Source organism: Colletotrichum phormii, assembly GCF_030913505.1.
Source record: "Colletotrichum phormii strain CBS 102054 chromosome Unknown BDP81scaffold_16, whole genome shotgun sequence".
NCBI classification, from domain to species: domain Eukaryota; kingdom Fungi; phylum Ascomycota; class Sordariomycetes; order Glomerellales; family Glomerellaceae; genus Colletotrichum; species Colletotrichum phormii.
The window spans coordinates 862,519-889,108 of NW_026851458.1; the positions used below are offsets into that span (position 1 = coordinate 862,519).

Sequence of the window (26,590 nt, forward strand, 5' to 3'; positions counted from 1 at the left end):
TGCACTGTGATGGAAGGTAGTGGTGTTGTATGTCTGTAGGTTTGATTTGATGCAGGACATGATGGATGCATCGCACTGCTGCATGAGCTGTGCACACATGGCTTGGTTGCTTGGATCAGAATCTGGAAACAGTTGCAACGACATCTGCAGGGCAGAGAGGTGAACAAAGACTCGAAGCAGCAGCAGCATCTCACCCTCGGGCAGGAGGCAGTGGTGACAGAATCCAGTGATGTGCAGGATGCAGCAGCCAGAAACGCGAGGCCAGCTGCAGCCGCAAGGTACAAAGATACTTGCTTAAGGCGGCACATCGTTGCAGATGGAGGGGCGAGTTTACCTTTGACCTCGAGTCACGTCTTCTAGCCTAAGAAAGACTACGCGGTGATTGGCCGGTAAGGCTTCAAGTCATCACATCGACTAGCCAAATTGGGGTAGCCGTCAAGTACTCGGTACCTGCACTCGGGGTGAGGTGCCTGCCTCCAAGGTCGAAGTAGGAGCGATGGAAGAACAAGACCACCTGACATGCCCACCACAGTAGGATTCTCAATGCCAAGTACCCGTGAGTACTCAATATTACCTACTCACTCAATGAGTCAATGGTGATATTCCCGTCCTTTGTCTTGAGGTATGGTATCCGTACCGAGTCTACCTTGACGAGGATGAGTCAACTCGGGTGGTTCGACTGATGTGCAAACAGACGGGCAAGGCATTCAGCACTCAGCAGACAAGTCTTGCCGGATATGACCCGCGCGGATATACTGTGGAAAACCTGGAAGGTACGGAGTACATATGAGTTTCTTAGAGTTGCGGATAATACTATACGGATAGAGTGTCCGGAAAGAAAGCAAAGAAAAAAAACCTGAAGAAATCGAGAAAGAAATGGGATCGCTGCTCGGCTGCCGTCAGTAATCATCCCTGGCCGTGCCTTGTTACCGAGTCGCATTCCTCGACTGGCTGTCTGCCTCAGCACTCAACTTTTGATGAAGCCACAGCTGGACCCATCATGCCGCCGCCGCATTGCCGACGCGGTCTTGCCCTGATTGACACTTCCAGGTACTCGTGTGTGGCACTGATAAAATTTGAGCAGTCTATTTAGTTTTTTCTTACGGCTTCGCCTTCATCTTTCTGGTATTTGCTGGTAGGTGCCTTCCTTGTCTCCTTCTTCCTGCAGGCTGTGGTGGATAGGTGAAAGTGGAGTCTGTCCATTATGGCAAGTCCAGATGCAGACACAACAGACTTCTCTATCCTTTCTAGTGCATCTTCATAAATGAAAAGGAAGAAAAAAAGTCAAAGGGTGCGTTACGGGAAGGCACCTCAGGCAAGGCACAGAGGTACATCTGGATCTGGCGTGAATGGCATGGTTGACCCACTCCAAGGACCCTTGTCCTCGGTTCTTGATCACATCATTGGCACATTTTGTCGCCCGTCCTTGACTCCACCCTCCTTGATTGGTCAGGCTGCTCTCGCCTTGAGTTGGTAGAGTTGGGTGGTGGAACTGTGGAACTGTGGGTGGTGTGCATCACGACCGTCGACCTGGCAGGACCTGGGCCTTGTCTGGCGGCCTGGCCTTGTTCCATCTCCACTTTCTTTGGGCTCCCCTGGATGGTGCACCTGCTTGGTGCCTGCCCTTTCACACCCTTGTCTACCCTGGCCTTCCTGGCCCGTCCTGGTCTGGTTCCCTCCTTCCCCCCCCCCCTCTCTTCCCTCCACCTTTCCATCCACCCCCGTCTCCTGCCTATCCGTCCCATTGTGAGTGACTCCTGCCACTTGCTCCTGCTTCACTGGACTGCAACTGCTGCTCTTGCTCTGCTCCTGCTGTTAAGGTACTGCTTCTTCTCTTGCTGGGCGCTGCTGCTGCTCCTGCCGCCGCTGCCCACACCACTGGACCACACCACCCACCCCCTTGCCTTCCTTGCCTGTGCTTCGTCCACTCCTTCCCTCCCACGCCGCCGCGGCACCCACCCATCCACACACGCACACACACACACACGCACCACATCCCATCTCCATATCTTGCCGTCCACTCGCTGTCCGTCTCCATCTTCTACTTCTACTTTTGAACCTCTCTTCCTCTCGTTAGCTCACCGCCCTTCTTTTTTCCCCCCTTCAACCTTTCTCTCCCCCTCCTCTTTCCCCCCCGCCGCTCTGGTCTGCGATTTGTTCGTTATCGTCGTCGTCTTTTGGAAGGATAAACAAGGAAAATTCAAAGAAAAGAAAAAAGAAAAAAAACCCACAAAGCCCAAAAGCTCTCGCATTCTCTTGAGATCCGTCTCGCATCAGTTTTTTCAACCAACCGCACAAATTCTTCAGGGGTTCTGGAAGGCTTGCTCACCACCACTCCGCAATTTCGCGCAACCACCACCACACGCACAATTCTCCCCCATCCTCCGAAAGGGGACGAAATAAAAAGGAACAAAAAGGAATCCGGTCCATCCCGCCAGCAATCGCATTGTGCTTTTTGCATCCTGTCTTGACCATCGACAAACAACAACACCAATCCATCCGAGAAATCACTTTTTAATCGACTGTATTCTACTTCGACTTCGCCCAATCCGTTTCTTCTTCGCAACAAATTCATCAGAGAAAAAATCCACTTCGTAATTTTCAGCACCGCTCCGTCTCATCCGACGCAAAGCAAAGCAACGCAAACTTTCCCAGGCACATCATCAGGTTCGCAGCTACCCAAAACTCTTCGGTTTCTTGAGGAAGCTACAAGTTACCTAACTTTCTCTCTTGCCGGCCCTGTAGCGACAATCCTCACGCTTGCGCCTTCGACCTCGGTTCAACAAAGAAGAATTGGTTCTTTGTGGTCCGCACCTCTTTCCTCGACCACAACCGCTTCTTGCCAAGTGTCTCTAGACGCCTCAGTGCTGTCTACACCATCGGCATCACATTGTCGCCCACTCTTTCATCATTACAATCATTTTTTTGCTTTCCCTTGACCTCGACGCCCGGTTACGCGACCATCTAATCTCACCCAACACCCACGCCGTCACTTCGTTATCATCCAAAACCCTGCCGATTTTTGGATTTCGACTTTTTGGCGCCTTCACTCACCCGCCTTCGTCGACACCCTTTTGTCACAACTCCAGGACTAGCTCCGGATTTCACCAAAGATCGTTCGGATACACACCGCAATCACGGACAGGACTGCCAACCGAGTGCCATAATATCTCTCTTGACAACCTGCGCTACGCATTCTTCCTCAGCTATCCTTCTTGTAATTCGACCCGGTCGCCTCAGCCGCTTGCAAAGCTTCCATACATTCTTTCTCGATTTACCGAGTCCCGACAACTCGGACAAACCGGCAATTTCGCCAGCTCATTTTTGTGACCGACATCGATTCCCGCCTGAGCAATGGACGCAGGCGGTCTCACTCAAATGAACTCGACAAACTTTTCCTCGGGCAACAGCCTCGCCATGCCTGGCGGAGGTCTCGCCTCGCGCCGCGGTGGCCCCGTCAAACCCCTCTTGCTGTCCAGCGCCACTCCCGGCAGCAACGCCGCCGATAATGGAGCGCCCACTCCTCGTACTAGCCGCTCGCATCTCCTTGCGGGTCTGAGAACCGCCCCGAAGTCTGCTACCGCCGCCAACTTTTCTGCTACCAACAATGTCAATGTTGCTTCGCCCACATCTCAGTCTTTTGCTGCTAGGAGCAACAACCTGAGCTCCAACATGTATGCCCAGGCTCAGGGCAACCAGTACAACGGTCCTAAGACAGCCATGCCTCGGTATGCTGGTCAGCAGCAACATCAGCAGCAACAACAGCAGCAGCAGCAGCAACAGGCATACCAGTCCGTTTCCTCCAGCCAGCATTACAGTGCTGAGCAGGTTCTTGCTCCTCCCGAGATTCATTTCGATGAGCAGGAGCAGATGGACCCGAACTTGTATGCCCAGCTGGTTGCCACCAACATGTACCTCGCCCAGCAGCAGCAGCGCCTTCAGCAACAGCTTCTCAGTGTCCAGGCCGCCGCTCAGCAATTCCAGGGCCTGAACTTGCAAGGCGCCCAGCAACAGATTCAGCAGCAGCAGCTCGCCATGTACCAGCAGCAGCAGCAGCTTCAGAGCATCCAACAGTCGATGATGGGACAGATGCAGCAGCAGCAGCAGCCCCAGCAACAGGTCTACACGTACTATGACCCGGTTACCCGCCAACAGGGCTACTACATTGACCAGGGACAAACCGACCAGCAGGCCCAGCTTGCTCAGATCTATGCCGCCTTGGCCCAGCAGCAGCAGCAACAGCAGCAGCAGCAGCAGCAAGCCCCTCGCGTTCAGGTGTCCCCGCCTCCCGAGAACCACGCCACTCCGTACCGCACCACGACCCCTCCCAAGCGTTACGAGTCGCCCTCTGAGGTTGCTCCCCTGCCTCCCCCGTCTGCGAACGCCTTCCGCCGTGGCCATAAGAAGGTCATGTCGCTCGCTCTGAATGGTAACAACCAGGCCAGCCTTTCGCCTTCCCAGGAGCCTCCCAAGTCTGCAGGACCCAAGACGGCGTCTTTCCCGTTGACTCCTCTGTCTGGAGGCTACGGGCCCGGTCAGGGACGCGCCGGCGAGCACCCCATTCGTCAGCCTCGCGGACCCCCTTCCATTGAGGAGCTAAAGGCCAAGCCCATCGCCAAGATGGAGGGTAGCAAGAACTTTGCCACCCGCGCCCGCCGATCTGCAGTTCACAACCTTGTCCGTGCTGGACGTGAACGTAGAAAGGGTCCAGGCAGCTCCAACGGCAGCATGAGCCCGGTCTCAGAGAGTGCCGAGGAAGAGTCTGGCACCCCTATCACCGACAATGAGTCAGACTCTGGACGCAGTGGATCCGGCAGTCTTGCCGGCGATATTGACTGCTCCCTGCCCAGCTCAAGAACCTCGACCAACGGCAGCTGGGGAGCTATTGGCTCCGACCGCCCAAGCTCCCGCCAAAGAACTCGCAAGAGCGTCGACAGCATTGGCAGCAACGAGAGCGGTGAGAACAGCTTCGCCAGCGTCTTCAAGAACTCGGCCCAACGCGCCGGTGTCGAAGTAGCGGACGGACAGCGCAAGGCGCCCATGCTGGTTCTGACCAGCGCCGAGAAGCGCAAGAGCGGCATTCTCGCATAGACTTGTTGGTCCCCGGACGTTACGACGACTATGCACACCTATGTCTTTCCTTATTGACGACCTGCACGAGGGGGAGGTTGACCCTCAACCCCTCGCATTGCAGGATTGAACGATGGGTTGGACGGTCCGGCGCGCTCTTACGAATCATACGGTGTTCTTTTCAAGGGGTTAGGCGGTTCATTTTACATTTCAGCATCCGAAGCTTGGTTGACTCACAAATTCATTTTCACTTCTACTACATTCTTAACCAAGTTATCGGATTATCGACAGTCTCTCGCTACTGATATTCCTCTTATGACTCTGGACAAGCAACATCTCAAAAGGCTAAAACAGTCTTGAGCTGGACGGATCGAGAGAAAGATATACCATTGGGGCAGGGGAGTAAGGGAAGATTTGGGCCAGGCTTGGGTGTATTTCTTCTCAAGTGAACATGGAACTTTGGTTCTGCGGGACGGGACTCGGAACGATCTCCTGAGATGGAATGGGGATGAGCCCGGACGACGTGAGACACTTGCTTTTCGTTTTCTCTTTACGGTCCTCGTGGGAGTTCTTTACAGATAAGGCAAACGCGCACAAACCCCCAGTCGTTTCGTCGCAGCTGGCTGAAAAGTCGGCACGATGATGATGATGGCGGCTGGCAGGACAGGAATGTAGTTAGCATAGGAATAGGCACAATACAGATTGATGCCCAACAATCTCCGAACTGTTTGACTTGCCGGGTGATTCATGATCAAATGGGTTTTTGTTTTTACTATCTACTCTCTACGCCTTGTTGCCCGCCTTGAATGATTCCGCCATCTTGTCAAACATCTTTCTCCTATCCGTCTCGACATGCGCAACATTCTTGGCCGGCCCGACAATGATCTCATCCTCTTCCCCCTTTTCGAGCGCGTCCCAGGTCTCATCGGTGAACTTGTCCAGAGGCATGCCAAAGTTGGCCTGGCCTGCCGCGACGAGGTCCGGCTGCTGGGAGTGCAGCTCCGTTTGCACGGCGGGCGGGACGACCTCGACGACGCGGATGTGGGAGGAGGACGGGCTCGACTGCAGCTGGGCGCGGAGGGACCAGGCGAGGCAGTGGAGGGCGGATTTTGTGGCGCAGTAGTTTGGGCAGCGGGGGATTGGGACAAGGGCTAGGCCTGAGGAGATGAGGATTATGGACGCCGTTGTTGGTGTTGTTTTGGTGGTGGTGCCGGTGGTGTTGGTGCTGGTGTTGAGAGATTGGAGGTGTGGGAGGAAGTGCGTGATGAGGTGGATTGGGGCGAGGTAGTTTGTTGTGAGCTCTCCTGAGACGGCCGGAAGGGAGATGCTGGAGGGCGAGGTGAAGTCTATGCTGCGCTGAATGCCTGCGTTGAGGAGTATTGTGTCTAGGGTTGGGTGGGTTGATGTTATTCTGGAGGTTGTTTGTTAGTTTTGATGTTGCCGGTTTGTGAGATGCCGGGAGGCGGGTTGTCTATGGTAAACTCTGGCGACAACATCACGCTTCCATGAAGGGGAGGATGTGAAGATAGACTCACTTCTCGACCCACGCCGGCAGGGCCTCGAGGTCAGCGATATCAAACGGCTCGGCGGCGACTTTATCGGCGCCGTGGGCGGAGACGAGGGCCTCGAGGCGATCTTTGCGGCGGCCTACGGCGATGACAAAGGTGCCGTTTGCGATTAGGCGCTCGGCGAGGGCGAGGCCTATGCCGGATGTTGCGCCTGTGATGAGGGCTGTTTTAGAGGGGAAGGGCATTGTGGTGGCTTTGTTTTTGCGAGTAAGGGTGCTTTGGAGTTGAATCTTGGGGGTGGGAGTTGTGATATCGGCTTGATATGCTGAGAGGTGTGAAGTTGTCATGGGATGGGGTGGGTTGTTGAGCCGACCTTAGGGGCCGAAATGTATTAGGTGTGAGGGTCATTGTGACGTTCCCCCGCTTCCACGATCGCGGGTCCGGCGGGGCCGGGGGACATGGAGCGGGGCCCGCTTTCTTCGAGCGATGATACTCGGGACGATGTGACGTCTGTTCGTGGAGACGGGATGGGAGTGGGGGGTTTGATGTCTCGGAGATCGGGCGAAGGGGAATCGTCTCCCTCATCTGATGCTGCGACTGTATAATGGAAGGACTTGTGTTTATCGGACGGTCGCTTCCTGGAACTGACTGGGTTGGGCCCGCGATGAGAGATATTAAGCGGCATTGATAAGAAATCTAAGGCTTTCTACCATCGCGTTAATCGCCCACATGTATTCGTGACAGAATTCACATATGAGGATTTCGGGCACAAAAGAGAAACCTTCGTAACATGAACATAACTCTTTGATATCCCCAAGGCACTGAAACGGCTGAATGACTGTCTATAATCACCAACCCACATAATGAGGAGGCTCAACTGGTCCTCGAGACCAAGCTCCGGGCATAGGCCCTAGTTTGGGTTCCAAGTAGGAAGACTGGGGTTCGAGGCTCTTATATCTCGCAGAAAGAGCGCATCAACGTCCAATCTCCGGCCTCAGAGAAAATGGGAGGAAGGATACTGGCGTCGCACGACTTCAGTAAGATGGCTGTGCCGCAGGTGGCCTATCTTATGTGTCACATCACCCGAGGAAATTGCTCAGAAAGGAACTCAACTTTACTCTTCCGAAAGTGCCAATCTTTGCGCCTCTAGCTTATTCATCCGAGCAAACTGATGCCCTCACGACAATCCATGTTTGGCTTGCACCGGCCCACGATGCCCACTTTCGACTGCTTCCCCTCGAAGTGCGTGAATGTAACTGGGAGCTTGCTATGGAACCTCCTCAGATCATGTACAGCGAAAAACCTCCAGCCTACAACCACTACCCCTGGCCATCATCTGCGGCGCTTTTACGCCAAGGTGAATGTCGCCCCGGAAATGAAACGCGAAAGGTTCGCTTGGATCGACGTCGAGATCGACACCATCTACCTGGACCAATATGCCTTGGACGGAATCGATGCCGAAAGTCCGACGGTCCGCAAGCTAATCATTCTTGGAACAGATTCCGAGTCGTTCTACCACAACTAACTTACAGCTAAGTACTTAAGAAGAAGCTTCTGGAAACTGTCACAATTCTTTTCATGGGGTCACCAGAGAAGATAGATGAGTACCGGTGGGCGGGCTGGGATGACATGATGGGGACCTATTATTCCCCGTGACGACCCTGTGGTCTTCCACACGCGGATTCTGTACTCTGAGTACCCGCCTTGTGAGATCAATCTGGACCACTGGATGAAAGGATAAGCGAGATTTCCGGAGAAAGCCAGTAGCGTAGCATCCTGACTGGTACGAGCCGGGCTATGATACTTCCGACTCAGACGACGACGTCTGCGGACCAAATCGCTTTGGCAGAGGCTACCGCCGTCGTGTCGAGGGCTATACTACGCCTGCTTGATCGCCTCACGAACCTGTTAAGTAAGGGTTCCCAGGGGGGCGAAGATATCGGGGTAGATTGAGAGGAGCAGCTCTGGAGTGAGTGGCAGGATGTCGCCTACGGACTGGGTTTACTTGGTCATCTGACTGCTACCGCCGAGGACGAACTCAATATCGTAGCTGTCGACGTTGGCGGATAAGTGGATCTGAGCGGGGGTTCTGCCATGTGCCTAGCGCACTCTTCTACCGGCATATGGAGATCAATCACCTGATCTGGCTGCAGGTTGTAGTTCCGTAGCGAAAAGTTCCAAGGTGGCGGCGTGCTGGGGGCTCTTCGTCGTCCTAGGTAGATCTGGGCTACAATATCCTTGTTCCTCGGGGCGTTTCTATTGATCTCAGGCATGTCCTCTGGACAAAACCTGTCGATGAGGAGATTCCGGGTCGGATCGGGCAGGGCGGGGATGCGTTCGGTGATGAGCGCCGTAGAGGGAAGGTCGAAGGATTCGTGGGTCTCGCTGGCGAAGACGTGCTTGTTGGTATCCTACCATGCTGACTGATTCGGAGCATAAGAGAAGACTTTCGGGACTAGGCAGTTGAGTTGGCTTCGTGTAGAGGTCTTGGGGCATCTGAGGCGAGTCTCTTTCTGGAGGCCGCTGATACTTCCCTCCAGTGTCAAGTGTCTAAATGCTGTTGGAAAGACCGCCAAACAAGACGCCTTTCTAAGTGTCGTGAAGGTTGCAGTAATCCCTTCTTGAAAGCCGAGAGACTAAAAAAAGCGTTTTGAATGTTATTGGCAGTCTGATTTATACCTGGAAGTTTACGTCAACTAACATTGAAATGACATGATGGCCGAAGCCTATGGCATCAACGGAGAAGCCGCAGCCTTGGTTCCACATGGTATCCGAATTGAGAACTTTCAATGTTATCCCATCAACTGCTAGATAGCGTCACTATATCCGTCTCCGGTCTTTCTCTAGTTTTGCTCTATTTCCCTTAATTATATCCGCCTATAAACAATCCCGAAATAGATCAAACTTAGAGGAAGACCAGAGACGGATGTAGTGACGCCATCTAGCAGTTGATGGGATAGAACTGACTTTATCTCTTGTCAAGCTATTGAAATGCTTGGCGTTCTCACAAGCTCACAAAATCATCGCGAGCGATGTCTCATCTTCTCATTTCAATAATATCAGCTTATCAAGTTGCAGGTAACATCCCAGATTGCACCAGCCACCTGGCCCCTATCCCTTCCTCCGTACCAAACGCCTTTATCCTGACAAAATCACTTACTACGAGATAAACCCAACTTGGTAAGTATCCTCATGAAAGACGTCTTGGAATCGTACTCGCTGGCGGAAGTTACAAGTTCCTGTCTAGCGGCATCAATGAGCGCCAGCGCGTTCTGGCGCTGCATCTTTTCGATGTCATTGGCCTTTTTCGCGGCATCTAAGTCCTCGTTGAGACGTTGTACCTCCCTGATCAAAGCTTTCTTCCTTTTCTTTTCAGATCGGAGGCGATCCTCGACGCGATCAATGTAGTCGTCGTATACCTTTGGATAATTCCACGTTAGTCAGTTCAGTCAATATATTTCGATTTCCACGGGAAAGAGAAGGGGTTAAGGTCCAGTTTACCGCTTGAATTGTTTTGAGCTCATCTTCAAGATCTCGAGTCCATCCTGCCCATGACTGACTCTTCCAGAGCGCTTGGCCAGGCTCAGGGTCAGGCCATGGCGTAGACGACATTGAGTACGCGGGAGATGACTCAGGTGTAGCCACCATGGTTTGACAACCATCTTCAGATCTTGGCGACTGTGCAGCTTGGTCTGACATTGTACCGTTTCTCTGGAAGTCTGGGAGTTGAAGTTGAGTTTAAAATTAAATGTAAACTCTCACGAAGTTTCACGAAACTTTACAACAGAGGAAAATGATTTGGTAAGTTTAGTCGAAAGACAGACGGATTGTATGATAATCGATTCCCTATCGGTACTGACTGGTAGATGCTCTTGAATAAAGTGAAATACAGTCTACTTGTATTGGTACAGGAAAGTATCGACATATGTCCTCATGGTGTGTTTTGATCATGGGGTGTCGAGAAGGTTCACTGACATTCCTTCCTAGCAACATTCAACATCTAGAATTGAAGCCATCTCATTCCTTATTCTCTAAAGTCTTACAATGTTGGATTCAGTCTTAGATTCCGACGAAAAAACTATTGTGAACAAACATGAAAGTTTTGTTAACTAAGCGGGTTCACATGGAACTGTTTTTGTGGTATTGTGATAAGTAAAATCAATATCATTACTACACCCCTACCTACTTCATTGTCTTTCTTCCTATTCCACTTCTTTGACATATCAGTCTCTCGCTTTATACAATGAGCCATACAGAAAACTCTGGGATCAGAGTTTGATGAATCGTACGCAGGATGTTGTGCCACAAAAGTAAATAGTGCCTATGAAACAAGCCTCAGCATTCGCCACAAAGTGGCTGACGAAGGCTCAGCGTCAATGGTACTACTCTTACACCAGTCCATTTCCCCATGAAGCACAGCTTCAGCACTAGACCTAGATTTTTGAAGAAGTCTCTCAGAAAGTCTAGCTCATTCCGATTAGCACCTGCTCAAAGTCATCCACCATCCCAACTACCTAGAGGAAAGTTCCGTTGACGATGTTGCGATGGATGTAAAAGTCTGGAACATTTCCAGACGCGCACGTGCCCCTCACTGGAGAGCTGCCCAGAAGCCCCAGATGCCTAGGCCAGGGGCGGGCCAGGGGAAACTTGGCGCCGTTTGTTGCCCTGAAACTCCTGCAGACACCACTCAATTTCCCTTTTGCTCCCGTCGAATGACGCTACGCGACGCCACTATTTCCCCAAAGTTCCATCCTTGATTGATTATCACCAAGACGGAGAGATGGGGGCGAGGCGCTCTTGGCTCTGCTCCGAGCGTTACTCAAAAATAGAAACTGACTTCACGCCCGCGACACGGTCGAGAGTCCACTGCGATCCCTCTGTCTGCTGTCATTCCAGAACGCAGTCGGCGCCAAGTTGTCAGTTGTTCGAGGAGGCTGATTCGGGGTGCAGCAAGATCTTTGACGTCTAAGAGGATGAGGCTTGGAATTGATGGCGACGAGTACCCGTGTCGGATGTGTCGGATGACATTGTCAGTCAAGTTGCCATCACCATTCGAAAGGCTAGTCGCCCGAAAGTCTCCCTAATGAGGAAGCTCTAGAAGCGGGTAGGAATCTATACCATCACAATCATAACATCGCAGTATCAGAGGATCGTCTGTCACGGACTGGCAAGCTGATGTCGAGTGAAACTGGACGTGAGAGGAGAATACATACATGTAGGTTCAGCAGCACAGGAATCTTCTGACTATGGAAGGCCGTCCCGCTGCCTAGCCAATTTGCGCTTATCTCGGAGGCGAATTGTTCAAGTAATGCAATTGAGGTTTCCATGGTGCTCAGAACTGCATGTGGTATTTCCAGACATGTGACGTGAGGTGTTATTGATTACTTACTCTGTACTACAGTAGCATCCTAAAAAGGAAGAATCCTCCAATGCCAATTCGTCAACAAGGATAATGCCAAGAGTTGATATCTGCCCACTTTTGATATAACTCACAGCTTCCCCATTCATCAACTCATCCACAAATTTGCATTTGCCAACCTTCCAATTCCTGCTATTTCATCGAAGCCAAATTTCGTGGCAGTCTTTCTTGTCGCTCTACTCTCTCGGACTCCCCCCGCATCCCCCAGTAATACTATTTGGCACTTACATGGATCGCTGTCAAAGACTCTCTTGGAAGGAAATAGCTATGGACAACTTCTTTGGATATTGAAGCATCTTTTCTTTACAAGCCTTCCCCCTCGAGATATTCCATACTTCTGCTGTGCCCTCGGAGGATTCCACTGCTTATTATCCGGGACGGGCCGTGAAGTTGGGGCAAATGCCGGGTCACGCGGGTGTATATATGGATAGGTGCTGTTACTAAGCAACACCATGGCTATAACTTCTTGACTTCTTCTGCCAACCGGCCCACGGCACTCAAAGTCGACGACTCTGCATGTGTCTTCGATCCATCCAGGTACTCGAGATTAAGTTTCTAAGCGCCAGTCGCCTGACCAAAAGAGCATCCTTCCTAGCAAGCGAGCTGCCCGTCAGACGCCAAGAGATAGTAGGGTTGCAGCGGTTGATAGGTTGGATGCGCCGGCAAACCTCTAAGAGGTGGAGAATTGCCACGCCAAGACGCCAGTTGTTCAACGCCTCGCGTTCATCCCCCAGTCGTTTCCTGAATCCTTGATACATTGGGGCACTCGCACTCGCGAGTGGATGTTTCTACGGCCTACCTCCGTCCTCCGCGCCCCCTCCTGGCCTTCCTAATACGCTCGGGTCTGTAAGCCATCATGCTACCTTCCCGAAGAGAGGGCCGACCGAAAGCCTCGTGGGCGAATAACTTAGTCGCCTGGCCGTCCGGCGCTGCGCATCTCCGATGCGGGCGAGCATGTTCCCGTTGGCCTTCCGAATCTGAAGATACAGCCGCGCCGAAGCCGATTGTCTGCACCTAATTTAAGCATAATGCAAAACTCAAACAAGCGTGAGAGGCGTGACGCCGCGTGAGTTGGCGAGACCCAGTACCGGGCCAAGAGATCCTGCACCTCATCGACGAGCAGGCTAACAGCTCCCCAACGGTTGCCCCAACTTTCCAAGTTGCCCCCAATGGGTCCCAACCTGATTCCTATCTTGAGGATCTTGTACTCCTTCCTATTTAGCTATACGTATACCATCACATCGCGGGGTAGGCGGTAGCCTCCGAAGGCACCTTGAAGGACTCACCCGACTAACAGTGCTAGCCACTTCGCGGGGTAGCTTTCTTCCCAAGTGCCCTTTGAGGAAGGCGGCGAGAGATCTGGTGATATCATGGCTGCGGTGACATCGCAGGGCGGAAATCACTCCGAGTCCTCTTGTGGAAGGCCCTGTTGATACCATGGAAACCTGCAGTGACATCGCAGTGCAGATGTCGTCCGAAGTGCCTAGTGAGGAAGTTCCGCTGATCTCCTGGAAGCTTGCGGTGACATCGCGGGGCCGTTGTCTTCTGATGTGCCTGTTGAGGAAGGCCCAGCTGGAATTAAGGAAACTTACGATAACATCGCAGGCCGGCTTTGAGGCGGATTGGGAAGGAGGAGTTACACGATGGCTGGGGCGATGTGTAGGACTCCATCTTGGATAGCAAGTTAGCAACAACAAGACCATGATTCTCGTCACGATCCTTGAGCCAAGACGAGTATATAAGTTTGCATCTTCTCATCCAGTCTGGAAGCTTTTTTGATCAGCACTCTAGACTCATCTGACTCTTCAGCAGCCTCCTAGACTCACCTCACTTCCCATCCACCCGTTGTCTACCTCTTCAGAACGCCAATCATGGAGCTCACCAAGTTCCTCGGTTTCCTGGCCATGGTCCTCCCCATCGCCTACGGTGCCCCCACCTCGGCCGCGACCAGCCTTCACCCCAAGATCCTGGCCGCCATGAAGCGCGACTTCGGTCTGGATGCCGAGGCTGCTACCAAGCGCGTCGCCTTCGAGCACCGCTCCGTCGATGTCGTTGAGTCCCTCAAGGGCTCTGCTGGCTTCGCCGGTGCCTGGATCTCTGAGGACGGCACCACCCTCAAGGTCGGTGTCACTGACGAGTCCCTGGCCGCCGATGTCACCTCCGCCGGTGCCACCCCCGTCATCCTCGCCAACCCCCTCTCTAAGCTCGAGGAGGCCAAGGCCGCTCTCGATGCCATTGACATCGAGGCCCCCGCCCGCCGCGACGAGGCCTCCGCCTCCTCCGGTATCGCCTCCTACTTCGTCGATGTCGCCGCCAACAAGCTCGTCATCGAGTCCCTTACCGGCAGCACCGCTACCGCTGAGTCCCTCGCCAAGGAGGTCGGCCTCGCCGCCGGCGAGTTCGAGGTCCGCACCGTTGAGTCGATGCCCTCCACCTTCGCCACCGTCCTCGGTGGTGATGCCTACCTCATCAACCGTGCCGCTCGTTGCTCCATCGGTTTCTCCGTCACCACCGGTTTCGTTTCCGCCGGTCACTGCGGTAGCGCCGGCAACACCGCCACCACCTCCGCCGGTGCCTCCCTCGGAACCTTCTCCGGCTCCGTCTTCCCCGGCTCCGCCGATATGTCCTACATCCGCACCGTCTCCGGAACCACCCTCCGTGGCTACATTGACGGATACGGACGTGGCGACCTCCCCGTCTCCGGCTCCACTGCCTCCGCTGTCGGTGCCTCCATCTGCCGCTCCGGCTCCACCACCGGTGTCTTCTGCGGTACCGTCGGTGCCCTCGGTGCCACCGTCAACTACTCCGAGGGACGTGTCACCGGTCTCACCCGCACCAGTGTCTGCGCCGAGCCCGGTGACTCTGGTGGTTCTTTCTACTCTGGCGCCCAGGCCCAGGGTGTCACCTCAGGAGGTTCCGGCGACTGCTCTTCCGGCGGTACCACCTACTTCCAGCCGGTCAACGAGATCCTGTCCACCTACGGCCTTACCCTTGTCCGTGCTTAAACAGTCAATCATCTCGCGGCCGTCGGTAGCAGCACCTGAGCTGATTTTATTCTTTTGAGTATATTTGGACCCCTTCTGTATGTAGAGAGATGAGTATGAGGACATGAAAGCATGATGCCTTCCGATAGGAAAAATATATTTACCATCTGCAAGAAACACCTTTCAAATGAAAATTGCTGCGGTGAATAAGTTGAAAAAAAGATAATTGGGTTTCCTTGAATGTGTCCCATTGTGAAGTTTCGCTTGGCACGTCCCAATGCAGAGTTGACCTTTGACCCCCCCCCCCCCCCACAGCCACACCCGAGTGGCTGGTTTAATGTGTGGCTGGTCATATGTGCCCAAAGTCTCTCCCGGAAAGCCAAAGCTCTCTCAGCCCTGCTAGTCGAAGATGCGTTGAAGCTTGCAGGATGCAGAAGCATGATGTTCTTCAGATGCGTACTGCAAGTAGGAGGCAGGCGAGATGTTTTGCCACCGAGTGGCTGGGAGTCATGATGACATCGCAGATCGTTTACTCACCCTCTCGATCCTTGACGACGACAGGTTATGCGATGGCGCCGAGTTCACTGCGTCTCTCTCCATCTTTGGCAACATAAACCAACCTCATTCCTTCGACTCCCAACGTTATACGAGCGCGAGAGGTAATGCTAGTGCAGCGGCAGACTCCTCGACGGCTCGCACGGCTCAGCCAGCGGGTGTTCCATACCGTGAACCGACTTGTCATCCCGCCTGCCCTAAAGCTCAGTTCTTGAGAGACAGGCATGGACGGTCTGGCTGAGGTAGGCTTTCTTTATCCATTTTAGTTCGCAGGACGGTTTTAGATTCTGACTTCAATACTTCAACTAGTCTGACCAATGAGGTTGAGAGACTGACTGATTGCGTCGTTCCAGACATGTCTCTGTTGCTGGTTGAGCTACAGTCACAGACAATGAAGCCTTTAACGATGGGCTTCGCATGATGTATGAACCACTATGACACATCCGGCCGATTGAATGGGGGATATCATCACAACGGCCCTCATCCGTAGGAGAGGCGAACAGGCTGCCCATGATCTGCTCATCGGGTGACTTCTGGAAACGTCGGCGGAACCAGCAAGGTCTTACTCGAAGCATCGAGAGTTATGTCTTCATATCTTCGACAGAGAGTCTTTTACATCGTAGGTTATTTAGCAGCAGTTTGAACAACCTGGGAAAAGCCTGGCATATCAAAAGATCGAGGGCAGAGAGACGCCACCGGCCGCGAGCTTAACCATAGATGCGGAACCAGACAGTCCATCGAGCTTACGAATTCTCGACCGGCAGCTGAAACGGCCACGCAATAGATCGATATAATACATAGGTTTTCTCGGCATCTTGGCTGTACCAGCAGACTTCGAGCACCGAGAGTACTGCACCACCAGCCTTGGCTTTCTTGAAAAACACCAGAAGGAGCACCCGGCCTCGGGCCAAGCCAGGATCTTGCACCAAGACCACCATTGGCATTCTCTGTGAGGTGTTCGAGTCCCAGATGTCCTGTTCAACACATGCATCCACGGATCATTGCTGGGATGCAGCCCTTCCGGACCTGCCTACGCACATCGACACATTGGTGAGTTCCTGCAATGCATCCGACCTCCTCGTTTGCTTCCACTGCTGTGTGATTATGCAGGAACTTGAACTCTTGCTGGGAATTTCGCCGACACTAAGCTCGCAGCCGAGCTAAGAAACCTCGAACGCCCTAACAGTCGAGGAGGACTCGAACTTCGTCGGTGCGTCTTCGCCTTCGCAGCCCCTCCCCCCTCCCTCCTCTTCTTCTGGAGCCTGCAACCTTCGGCAGGCGGCCACTCGGCCGGAGTTTCTTCCCGTCGACAAACCCCTCATAGGGCCTTGCTCTCTGGAAAGAGGATCGACAAAGACCCACGCAGACCTTCCTCCAGCTATTGCTAAAACACCGTGGATATCTCGGCATCCGGTGACAGGGAGACTCAAGTCGGCTGGAAGGTCTTGGAGGTTGACTTGGCTTGACCGACATTCTAAGAGACTCCCCAGACATACCGGATCAATGACAAGAATGAGAGGTCCGTCATCGAAAGCATCACCAAGTAGAGAGTAAGAAGACCCTGGCAGGAGACTCTTCTTTTCGAGGTTCTCGCCCTCTCCAGTACGCACGGTTGCCGCCCTGAGAGCCGACGACATCGACCCCCGACGTTCTCGATCGATCTAGACCTGGTGCACAAGAGCTCATCCCGTGGGAGTTTGGCCGCCAAAGGTCTGTTTCGCATGCTCTGCGAGATAATGATAGAAGGTCTTTCTGGAGATAGAATTCCAGCCTTGCCCCAGACCCAGAGAACTCAAATAGAAGCAGCATGGCTTTGCCCGCCACATCCCGCAATTTGGTATAGATCTGTGTGTTTTTACGGCTGATAGCTGATCAGGGAAACAAATAGAAGCCGCCTCTCTTGGCTTGTTTCGATGCTAAAAGCAGTTGTCAGCCTCTTCCTCAAAATGGTGTAGCTGAACGACCTGGAGCCATTCTAGGAGGGCCATCGTCCGAACCAGGACACAATCCAGGACACGGATCTCTGCTCGGCAGACCCACAAGATGGGGAAGAGTTACTGTCCGCAGGCCGAACTCAGCGGCCGGCTTCGTGGTCCTGTCAAGCTTGACGTCCGACGTGGACCCTGGAAATGGGCTCTTGCGATATGAGGAGAAAGGTCTTCGGTCTACTGATACACCGTCCGGGTGCAATATCAGGATGAAGTCAACATTCATGGCCAACCTACAGTGAGCATGGCAGAAGTCTCTTGCATGCTGCAATAGGAAGATGTTAGGGATCCAGTCATCTGTAGTCATTTTCCAACGGCGTAGAGAACGCGTCATCTGAGAGAGTGATATCGTTGTTCCATTCGGATGAACCTTGGTTGGTGGTCTTAACGAGCCACCCTGTCGGTGTTACCAGGTTCATGTGCCTCGCCGAAGAGGACATATCCGACAAGAGGGGGCAGGCCGTGATCAGGTCGTCCGGAGTTTCCCTCAAGGCGGCCGCATACACTCTCTGCGCGGTGGAAAGGCACAGCATTGTCCTTTCATGCCATGCATCTCCTCCACTGCAACGGCGAAAAACGAGAGAAGCTGTGCAAGCTGCTTCGGAAAGGTCTGGGCACGTGGCGACGCGTTCGCCCGCCCAGGTGGTCCCCGGTCCAGGTCCAGGTTCCCGGCAATCTGGAGAAGCCTGCGGATGTTTCCTGGCTGTTGAAACATCAGGCCATGCCTAATACAACCACGAAGCAAAATCAAAAAATAAATAAATTTGTGGCAACTAGAACGCCTGCAGTCAAGACTTGGATGTCTTGACTTGAAGGTGTGACTATGTGTGGTGTGTTTCTGGTGACACAGAGGCGCATCTATGAACGCTTCTTCTTCTCAAGCTCGCCACAACCCCGCGCCCTACTAACGGTTCAGAACCCCTGCTTCATTTGTACAGCACTAAGTGTGTGAGCCTGACTTACGGTGATTATCCGGCGAGTCATCTTATGGCTGCGGATAGCCCTCTGGCGTCCTCTGGCTGAATCAATGGCAAGCAGCGACAGAGAAGCGGGATTTGGTAGCACTCTGAGAGCCTAGCTACGCCAGATTGGAAGCAATGGAGTGATTCCAAGGTTTGCCCCCCTCCCCTCCCCCATCAAACGGGTAGCCGTAAATAGAGAAGGCGGAACACCGATGCCAGAGTTGTGCATTGTGCATGGACGTTGGGGAAAGGGCTGGAGGTGAGCCTGAGAGAAATTCGGGTGTTCCTGAGGTTCAGGAGGAGCGTTATGGTGTGGCGCATTGAGCTTCTCTCGGCATGAACTATTTTGATGGGCAAAGGCGTCGACCGTGCCTGAGATGTGCTGCCAGCCTTTCCTCGTTGGAGAGGAACTAAGACGGTCCGCGCGCCCGGTCAATTTCAACGACAGCTAGCCAGTTCAAGCCACTTGTCTGACCATTGCAGTCTCCGGGGGGAGGATCTGAAATTGCAACCGGCATGGCGGCCGGACTGGCTGCATTGGCGTTGCGCCAACCTCGAAAGTCTACCCACCCAAACCAACAGATTCACAGTGGAAGAATGGGACCTTTCTCACGCCGGCAGGCCTCGGGGAACGGGGAGAAGTTCATACCCCCCTGCTTGGCATCTGGTCCCTTTCCGTTCGTCTTTGTTACGCGGTACGCTTTCGAGTTCCGCGGGACGTTATGGCAACCCAGAAACCAATACGGGGGCAGCTTATCGAGAAGATCGACGGCCGGGATGCCGTTATGCTGGGTTCTCGCAGAGCCCAGTGCCTCTTTCTCCCGCGCCCCCCGTCTAATAGTTTCTGCTTTTACTTCTGTTGTTGCTTTTTCCATCCATCTTTTGTTATTCTTGATATGCTGACATCATCCACTTCAGCCGCTTGATCCTCGCCGTTCCTCCACTCTCAAGGTCTAGCTCGTCGCGCGGCGCGCAGGCAAAGAGACCACGGACCCTTCGGCCAGATGAGTACAGTACACCGTTAGCTTTGCCCAGGAAGTCAAAGAGATTGTGGGAGCAAAGACAGGAGCGACTAGAACCAACCCGCGCTGCATCATGATGGCGACGATGGATTACAACGTGGCTAAGATTGTAGATGGATGTTCATGGCTTTGACCCGGGCTACGCACCTCCCGCGACTAGAACGACAAATGACTCGGCTTGATTGGGTCTGAGGTCTGGTCTGTGAGCCATGAGATTAGAAGCCGGATCTGCGAGCGAGGAACGGCTGGCGTTCTGACTGATACTGCTGCTGCATTGCACACACACACACACACACATACTGCACAATGCACATGCTGCTGCTGCTGCTGCTGCTGCTTGTCCTCCACCTTGGACATCGACCTCCTTCGGATACCTCACACCCCAGTGTAGAGGACCACGCCACGGCAGACGGCAGATCACCCTTGGCTTGTGCTCCCGGCGGCGGACTAGACATGGAGAGAGCGAGTGCCTCCCCGTATCTCTTCCGTATATATCATGATCGTCCCTCCGCCTGTTCAAGCGAATCTTTTTTGAAAGGACACCAGCTCACTATCCTTCTGGATCTCAACCTTAGATCCTATCCATTCACTTGTTCAAATTTCTTTAGTCCTTACAGCTGCCCACCATGTCGGTTTTACGCTACATTCTTCCTACCCTGGCATTGGCGCTGGGAGCCATCGCCGATGCGAAGAGCTTCACTTTGGATCTCACCTGGGAGACTGCCTCGCCCGATGGATTCGAGAGGAAGATGATTCTGGTGAACAACCAGTTCACTGGACCGAGGATTGAGATCACCGAGGGAGATGATGTTACCATCAAGGTCAACAACAACCTGCCCTACGCCACAACCGTTCACTACCACGGTAAGCTTCGACACAATCTTGATCAAACGTTCGACTGGTGACTAACACTCCAGTAGGTATTGAGCAGTTGAACACCCCCTGGTCCGATGGTGTTCCCGGCCTCACCCAGAAGCCCATCCAACCCGGCAAGAGCTTCGAGTACAAGTGGAAGGCCACTCAGTATGGTGCCTACTGGTACCACGCCCACTACGAGGGACTCATCGAGGATGGTCTCTACGGAGCCATCACCATCCTCCCCGCCGCCTCCCACCAGAAGCCCTTCAGCCAGATCTCCTCTGACGGCGCCGCTATTCACGCTATGGAGCAGGCCGAGAAGAAGGTCGTTCCTCTTCTGCTCGCTGACCACCGCCACATGATCTCTGAGGAAGTTCACGACCTCTCCAAGGCCGCCGACATCCAGTTCTCCTGCTACGACTCCTTCCTGTTCAACGGCAAGGGTAGCGTCATCTGCCGTACCCCCGAGCAGATTGATGCCCTTTTGACACAAGAGCGCAAGGACGTCCTGGCCAACGTTGCTGGTGCCCGCATGACTGACAAGGCGTATGTCACATCCTCGCGCGGCCTTCCACAAGCATGAGTCTCGCTAACACTACCTAGATGCATCCCCGCTGCTGTCATTGCCCGTGGCCAAGGTGATCTCAGCAAGGTTCCTGCCGGCGTCTTCGATGGCTGCCAGCCTAGCGATGGTGGCCTCGAGACTTTCAAGGTTGAGAAGAGCAACTGTGACACTGAGAAGTGGGTTGCCTTTGACCTCGTTGGTGCCTACGGCCTCCACACCGCCATGTTCTCCATCGACAACCACTCTATGTGGGTTTACGCCATGGACGGTGCCTATGTCACTCCCCAGGAAGTTGAGGCTATCCCCGTCGCCAACGGCGACCGCTACTCCGTCCTCGTCAAGTACAAGCAGCAGGGTGACTTCACCATCCGCGCTGCCTCCGTCATCGCCACCCAGATGCTTAGTGGTACCGCTCTCCTCCAGTGGCGTGAGAAGGGCCAGCCCGAGCCCACCATCGTCGCCTCTACTCCCTGGGTCGCCGACAACGGCAAGCCGACCTCCAAGGATGTTCGTGTCTTCCGCCAGGCTCTCGCCAAGCCCTTCCCTCCCATCGCCATTTCCCAGACCGCTAGCGTCCTTCACAAGTTCGAGATGCGCAGCGAGGGCGGCTCCTACTTCTGGGCTCTGAACGACAACTTCCTCCTTCCCGCAGACTACGAGAACGACTCTCCCGTCCTCTTCGGCGTCCTCGCCGCCGAGAACGACCCCACCGTCGTCTCCACCAAGAACGGCACCTGGGTCGACATGGTCTTTCAGGCGACGGCCCCGCCCCAGCCTCCTCACCCCATCCACAAGCACGGCAACAAGATGTTCCTCCTCGGCTCCGGCACCGGTAACTTCACCTGGAACACCATCGAGGAGGCCGTCGCCGCCAACGGTAGTCTCTGGAACTTGGTCGACCCCCCTCGCAGGGATGCCTTCGCGACGCCCAACGCCATCAGCCAGCCTACGTGGATGGCCGTGCGGTACCTCGTCGACAACCCGGGCCCTTGGTTGCTTCACTGCCACATCCAGAACCACATGATGGGCGGCATGTCCGTCATCATTCAGGACGGTATCGATGCCTGGCCCGTCACACCGCAGGAGTACGTCGACTACAACTAAAGGACATGGTCATAAAAGTCTGTCTCACAATAGTATACCACAAAACGAATTCCCTGGGGGGTCGATTAAGGGTGTAATGGGAAATCTAGAAGAGGGGTTCATGGCGCGGGATGGCATTTGAATTGTATGGACGGCTTGTTTTGCTACTCTTTTCTTGCGCGGGGCATTTTTGGACAAAATCTCTTATCCTTCCGGACTGTCATATATTCACCACAGATGCAGTAATCATTGAATCGATAATGAACATTCACACCACCTTTCTGCAACATAACTAATTGCCTTACTATTGACGAACACAGACGCCTGCCTACATAGCGCTGCGCAGTGTGTCTGCTGCGCATCAGTACTTACCCACCCCTGTTTCTAAACCTCAGTTTTCTCGACAAAACTCCACGAAGGCAATCACAGCATCATGAGCTCATGTCTTGGTCCAAGTCACAGTTAATATACTGCGGCGCCATTTACATACAGTTTTCTGCTTCACCGTTTGTTTTTGTCCTGCTCGGCATGATGCAGTGTCACCGCAGCAGTTTTCCTCTAAGCCATTCCCCTATCACAAGAACATGCCGCCCTTCCGAGCGCTTGAATAAGGTAAAGCGAGGGGCGAACAAGGCTTACACGGCACGCCTCGTCGCACAGCAGTTGTTGGTCGATCAGCGCGTTAGGGGAGTGCTCTAAGTCGTACGTGCGTTAATGCACATTCTATGCAGTGTGTATGCAATGCGCCTTTGAGGAGTGCCAATCTCACTCATTACACGCAAAAACACGATTTCGCCTCCTTGCCGCTTCTTCCTCTTGCTGCTCGGATCTCCTATTCTTCGCCCGGTGATGAGCCCGGCGTGCCGTGTCCAAGGACATTAGCATGTCTCGGCTTTACGCTTAGCGGATCTGACATGTCTCTCGTTCAGATGTTGGCTCGAAATTGGCGTAAAGGAAAGCAGCGAAGGCTTTTGAGGTTAGGGGTGCTTCTGACGGACTCTTCTGTCCAACTTCCTTCTTCAGGTGATGATGGTTCGCTGGGTGGAACTTGGCGGTTGTGGCGGCGCTCTTTGCGGGGCTTCTGGGCTGATAAGAGACATCGCCGTGCGAACGAGAGACCAGGGGTGAACGGGAGAGAAAAGAAAGTGTGGGGGTGGCTGTCTTAGACTTAGACAGTCATGATGGACGAGTGACAGGTTGAGTTCTGTGAGATAGAGGTGCATGAGATGCTATGCAGACTGCACAGCCTCTGCTTGGCTTGGCTTGGATTTGCGTGCTTCGTATCGCATATTACTCTTCTTCTGGCGCAAGAGACACAATGCGCCTCCAGATCCGATGCATGCACACTCAGGGGATGAGGAGGGGGCAACGTCTTTTGTGTGATGGCGTCGGGGATAAAACGGCAGCGCCTATTGGCGCAGAGCCGTTTGTTGGCGTTCGTATTTGAGAGTCAGAGCCTCAGAGGCGTTTGGTACAGAGCCGGCGTCTGTCTCTCTCACTGGTCCAGGAGTTGGCCTCCGCCCCTTGGCGCTGGAGCGACCGTAAGCAGTCTTGCTTTCTTACGAAGTCGTGTTTACTTTGGCGACGGGCTTTCACCTTAGCTCCATGTGGTGTTGTTTCTAAGACGCGGTGTCATGTGATATTTGAACGATGCTTGTAAGTGTCTGCTACTGGGGTGATCTCGGCAGAGCGGCACGGGTTTGAGGTCGGAGAATGGCGGTGGTCTATCGTTGATGAGGCCGTTCGGCTATCTAGTCTGGAGATGTAGTAGTCGTCCATTAGATAAGGCTTGTTTCGCGGCCTCGTGGAGAATCGATGTTGCCATGTCGACTGCTCGACAATTCCAAGTGGCAGTCTTTGTTTGTCAATGTGACAGAGCCGCTGAACCACGCTAGATCGGGTACTCGGTGGTTACTTAACAATAGGCACCTCTTTGTTCCCCTCGGAAGCTCGTTTGACAATGCGATGATGACGTGGTAGATGTGACGGACTTCCGTCCAATTTCGTATCAAGCTGAACAAGGCAGTGTGCAGATTGCAGACTACTGCCTTCCGTCCCGGCAGGCCCCCGACTACCGAACTGCTGCCCGGTATGGGTGGATCCGCGAGCCGGATCAACAGACCGAAAGCGGGGCCATTCTTGCCGGGTTCCCGGGTTACTGGGCAGGCGTTTACTTCGGAGAAAGATATGTCCAACGCCTGTCGATTAACGTAATAGCTTCCTTAGAAGTTTCCTTGACGTAAAAGAGGTGTCGTATTGGGAGCACGATTACGCGGGCGCACGCTTCCTTGCCCAGCACGCAACGCGCTCTCCGCAGTCCTCGGGAACAGGTTTCCGTAGTTCTTGATCGGAGCCCCCGTTTGCAATTCCTACTTGAAAGCCAACACGGGTTGCACAGCCATAGGCATCGACAATAATTTTTCCGAAGGTGATGCAGTACCATGGAACATGATATTGGGCACAGATCAAATCATCCAAGCTTGCTTCGCCATCTTTGAAACCAACCAAAAGACACCCAAGAAGGGTGCTGTTCCCCCCTTCTGCGTTGACTAACTGTTACCTACTCATTGTGGGCCGCCAAGATCACTGGATGTTTTATCCCAAAGGGACTAGCAAGGACTCGGTGCAAGCCTTAATGTTCTGCAGAGAAGAAGCATGAGAGAATATTCCAAGCCAGGCTGCCCGGGGGCGGGGGCTGTTGCTTGTAGCTATGATCGTCGCTATGATCTGTAAACAAATTCGCTCCAATGCTTCGAGACTCTATGTATGGCCTTGGGGAATCCTACATCAGGACTAATCTAAAGGCTGGCAGGGAACTTGACATATCACGTAGTAGCGTAGTGCGAGATCTGCGTTGAATCTGTAGAGATGGATTGCTAGGCACTGGGGTGATGAAGAGCTTAACACGAAGTAGCTCCCGCCGGATGCTCTTTGGATCCGTAGGGCTGGAAAACCATTCTACGCAGCAGTCGTCTCCATTCGGACCGCGCGCGCGCACGAGTCAACTCACACTGCCGTGCCGGGGCATACCCATGGATGCGGGGCCCTCTCGGTCCCAGCCGTAGCATCGCGAGAAATGAGTTGACATGCGCTGACGTGCTGCCGATTTTTGTATCCGTAAAAGCCTCTGCATTTATAAGTCGTGAATGGGTAGGTTGGTAGACCAAAGACGTAAACATATAAGCTTCATGATGTCCCGGGTTAGACGGGAAGAGCTCTAGATACCATCACCAACAACTGACTTTCGTTGACAATACTACTACACTTTCATTACCATGTCCGGACTTCTCACCCTCGTTCTACCTTTGCTGGCCTTGCCAGCCATCCAAGCTTGCCTGACTAAGTATCACAATGCTACCACGGCCTGCGCCCAGGTGACCGGGAATCAAACCGTCAACTCGTTCCAGCTGTATCCCGAGAATGCAGACTTCGACACTAAGCGCTGTGTGGCCTACTTCAGGTAAGATTCCCCATAATCATACTGAGATACCTTGAAAACGACAGAAAAGTGCAAGAAGCTAAACCCTGATAGCGTCCTCTACAACGCCAGCGTCATTTCCTGGAACCCTACCACGTCCGAGATCCAGACCATCGAGATCCCAGGCTTGAGCTTCAACCCCGAGCTGCACTCAAGCGGCGTTCGCGTCGATCCCCTCGACCGCCTCTCCATCATCATTGATGCCGGATCCGCCTTCGATACTGGTGGCCAGAACATCATGGGCGACAACATCCTCGTCAAGTACGACCTCACCAAGAAACAGGTCCTGTGGCAGCGCAACCTGACCGAGGTCACCGGCGGCGTGTACGGCGGCTTCCAGGACACGGCTCACGGCCCCGACGGCACCACGTATGCCATCGGCACGTTCCCAAGCAGCATCATTCGCGTCAGCCCCGACGGCTCCAAGGCCGTTCCGTGGTACCTCAAGACACCCGCCAACCACTCCATCCACGGCCTCTCCGGACTCGTCTCCTCCCCCGACGGAAAGGCGCTCCTCGTTGCCGACAGCTCGGATGGCCAGCTCTACCGGTTCGACACCGCCAATGCCACGGCCTCGAAGCCGGTCCGGGTGCCCCTGACTTCGGCGGATACCATCGGCGCGGCACTTGACGGTGTTTCGATCCCCTCCCGATACAACGGCACTGTCATCCTCGTCTCTGACAATGAAAAGGGAACGGTGGTCCTGCACTCGGCTGATGCCAAGTGGAAGTCTGCCGCTGTCATTGGTACCGTACCCAACGCGTACCTGGCTGATGGGGGCTCGACGGTGACGACTGTGCAGATTGGCGGCAGCGTCTACTCGGTGACGGAGTACTTTGGTGACGCCAAGGTCGCGGGATCGCTGGCTGGCAACCGAACCGAATGGCCGTTGGTTGATATCACTGCCAACATCAACGGGTTCCTGGCTGGTCAGTAAGGGAGGAGGAAACACTGTCTTTACCGAACGATATAGAATAGATGCTGCAGCTGCAGTGACTGTGATAGACTCATAGATGTGAACGACGTTGAAAGCGGCGTCTTCGCCCGTCATGTAAAATCCTCCATTTTTGTACATATTAATCGACGCTTTGACACCAT

General features: G+C 53.8%; 8 protein-coding genes across 8 annotated transcripts; 4 read left to right on the top strand and 4 right to left on the bottom strand.

The window, feature by feature from the left end:
* Positions 1–4,227: 4,227 nt before the first annotated feature.
* Positions 4,228–5,091, top strand: BDP81DRAFT_433614 (uncharacterized protein; the record flags this gene model as incomplete). The annotated part of the gene is made up of 1 exon (XM_060590874.1): positions 4,228–5,091. A coding segment is annotated over one exon (864 nt), but the record flags the coding sequence as incomplete, so codon positions are not given.
* Positions 5,092–5,762: 671 nt separating this feature from the next.
* Positions 5,763–6,975, bottom strand: BDP81DRAFT_433616 (short chain dehydrogenase). Its single transcript, XM_060590875.1, has 2 exons — positions 6,606–6,975; positions 5,763–6,481 (listed from the first exon to the last, which is right to left on the bottom strand). Exons 1-2 carry the CDS (start codon positions 6,923–6,925, stop codon positions 5,854–5,856), a joined length of 948 nt encoding a protein of 315 aa, XP_060442663.1. The 5' UTR covers positions 6,926–6,975; the 3' UTR covers positions 5,763–5,853.
* Positions 6,976–8,579: 1,604 nt separating this feature from the next.
* Positions 8,580–10,226, bottom strand: BDP81DRAFT_396763 (uncharacterized protein; the record flags this gene model as incomplete). The annotated part of the gene is made up of 4 exons (XM_060588232.1): positions 8,580–8,654; positions 8,717–8,963; positions 9,795–9,997; positions 10,080–10,226. The coding sequence occupies 4 exons, from the start codon at positions 10,224–10,226 to the stop codon at positions 8,580–8,582; spliced, it is 672 nt and encodes a 223-aa protein (XP_060442664.1).
* Positions 10,227–12,861: 2,635 nt separating this feature from the next.
* BDP81DRAFT_433618 (uncharacterized protein) lies at positions 12,862–13,736 on the bottom strand. Its single transcript, XM_060590876.1, has 2 exons — positions 13,284–13,736; positions 12,862–13,211 (listed from the first exon to the last, which is right to left on the bottom strand). The coding sequence occupies exons 1-2, from the start codon at positions 13,698–13,700 to the stop codon at positions 13,122–13,124; spliced, it is 507 nt and encodes a 168-aa protein (XP_060442665.1). The 5' UTR covers positions 13,701–13,736; the 3' UTR covers positions 12,862–13,121.
* A 132-nt stretch (positions 13,737–13,868) lies between these two features.
* BDP81DRAFT_463145 (trypsin) lies at positions 13,869–15,002 on the top strand (the record flags this gene model as incomplete). Its single annotated transcript, XM_060593981.1, has 1 exon — positions 13,869–15,002. The coding sequence occupies one exon, from the start codon at positions 13,869–13,871 to the stop codon at positions 15,000–15,002; it is 1,134 nt and encodes a 377-aa protein (XP_060442666.1).
* A 377-nt stretch (positions 15,003–15,379) lies between these two features.
* BDP81DRAFT_433619 (uncharacterized protein) lies at positions 15,380–16,321 on the bottom strand. The gene is made up of 2 exons (XM_060590877.1): positions 15,846–16,321; positions 15,380–15,778 (listed from the first exon to the last, which is right to left on the bottom strand). The coding sequence occupies exons 1-2, from the start codon at positions 16,109–16,111 to the stop codon at positions 15,544–15,546; spliced, it is 501 nt and encodes a 166-aa protein (XP_060442667.1). The 5' UTR covers positions 16,112–16,321; the 3' UTR covers positions 15,380–15,543.
* Positions 16,322–20,038: 3,717 nt separating this feature from the next.
* BDP81DRAFT_65173 (multicopper oxidase) lies at positions 20,039–22,107 on the top strand. The gene is made up of 3 exons (XM_060596106.1): positions 20,039–20,372; positions 20,429–20,912; positions 20,970–22,107. Exons 1-3 carry the CDS (start codon positions 20,135–20,137, stop codon positions 22,033–22,035), a joined length of 1,788 nt encoding a protein of 595 aa, XP_060442668.1. The 5' UTR covers positions 20,039–20,134; the 3' UTR covers positions 22,036–22,107.
* A 3,078-nt stretch (positions 22,108–25,185) lies between these two features.
* BDP81DRAFT_433627 (uncharacterized protein) lies at positions 25,186–26,539 on the top strand. The gene is made up of 2 exons (XM_060590878.1): positions 25,186–25,474; positions 25,547–26,539. Exons 1-2 carry the CDS (start codon positions 25,290–25,292, stop codon positions 26,427–26,429), a joined length of 1,068 nt encoding a protein of 355 aa, XP_060442669.1. The 5' UTR covers positions 25,186–25,289; the 3' UTR covers positions 26,430–26,539.
* Positions 26,540–26,590: the final 51 nt, after the last annotated feature.

What these genes read in the sequence shown, in the direction of transcription:
- BDP81DRAFT_433616 (XM_060590875.1), bottom strand. Translation starts at nt 6,925, where the DNA reads ATGACAACTTCACACCTCTCAGCATATCAAGCCGATATCACAACTCCC. An exon ending in CTGCCGGCGTGGGTCGAGAA is followed by an intron (nt 6,482 to 6,605) that starts GTGAGTCTATCT and finishes AACAACCTCCAG; the next exon opens with AATAACATCAACCCACCCAA.
- BDP81DRAFT_65173 (XM_060596106.1), top strand. Translation starts at nt 20,135, where the DNA reads ATGTCGGTTTTACGCTACATTCTTCCTACCCTGGCATTGGCGCTGGGA. An exon ending in CACAACCGTTCACTACCACG is followed by an intron (nt 20,373 to 20,428) that starts GTAAGCTTCGAC and finishes ACACTCCAGTAG; the next exon opens with GTATTGAGCAGTTGAACACC. An exon ending in GCCCGCATGACTGACAAGGC is followed by an intron (nt 20,913 to 20,969) that starts GTATGTCACATC and finishes AACACTACCTAG; the next exon opens with ATGCATCCCCGCTGCTGTCA.
- BDP81DRAFT_433618 (XM_060590876.1), bottom strand. Translation starts at nt 13,700, where the DNA reads ATGGTCTTGTTGTTGCTAACTTGCTATCCAAGATGGAGTCCTACACAT. An exon ending in TGGCTAGCACTGTTAGTCGG is followed by an intron (nt 13,212 to 13,283) that starts GTGAGTCCTTCA and finishes ATAGCTAAATAG; the next exon opens with GAAGGAGTACAAGATCCTCA.
- BDP81DRAFT_433627 (XM_060590878.1), top strand. Translation starts at nt 25,290, where the DNA reads ATGTCCGGACTTCTCACCCTCGTTCTACCTTTGCTGGCCTTGCCAGCC. An exon ending in CGCTGTGTGGCCTACTTCAG is followed by an intron (nt 25,475 to 25,546) that starts GTAAGATTCCCC and finishes AAACCCTGATAG; the next exon opens with CGTCCTCTACAACGCCAGCG.
- BDP81DRAFT_433619 (XM_060590877.1), bottom strand. Translation starts at nt 16,111, where the DNA reads ATGCTTCGAGTAAGACCTTGCTGGTTCCGCCGACGTTTCCAGAAGTCA. An exon ending in TCTCAACCTCATTGGTCAGA is followed by an intron (nt 15,779 to 15,845) that starts CTAGTTGAAGTA and finishes AAGAAAGCCTAC; the next exon opens with CTCAGCCAGACCGTCCATGC.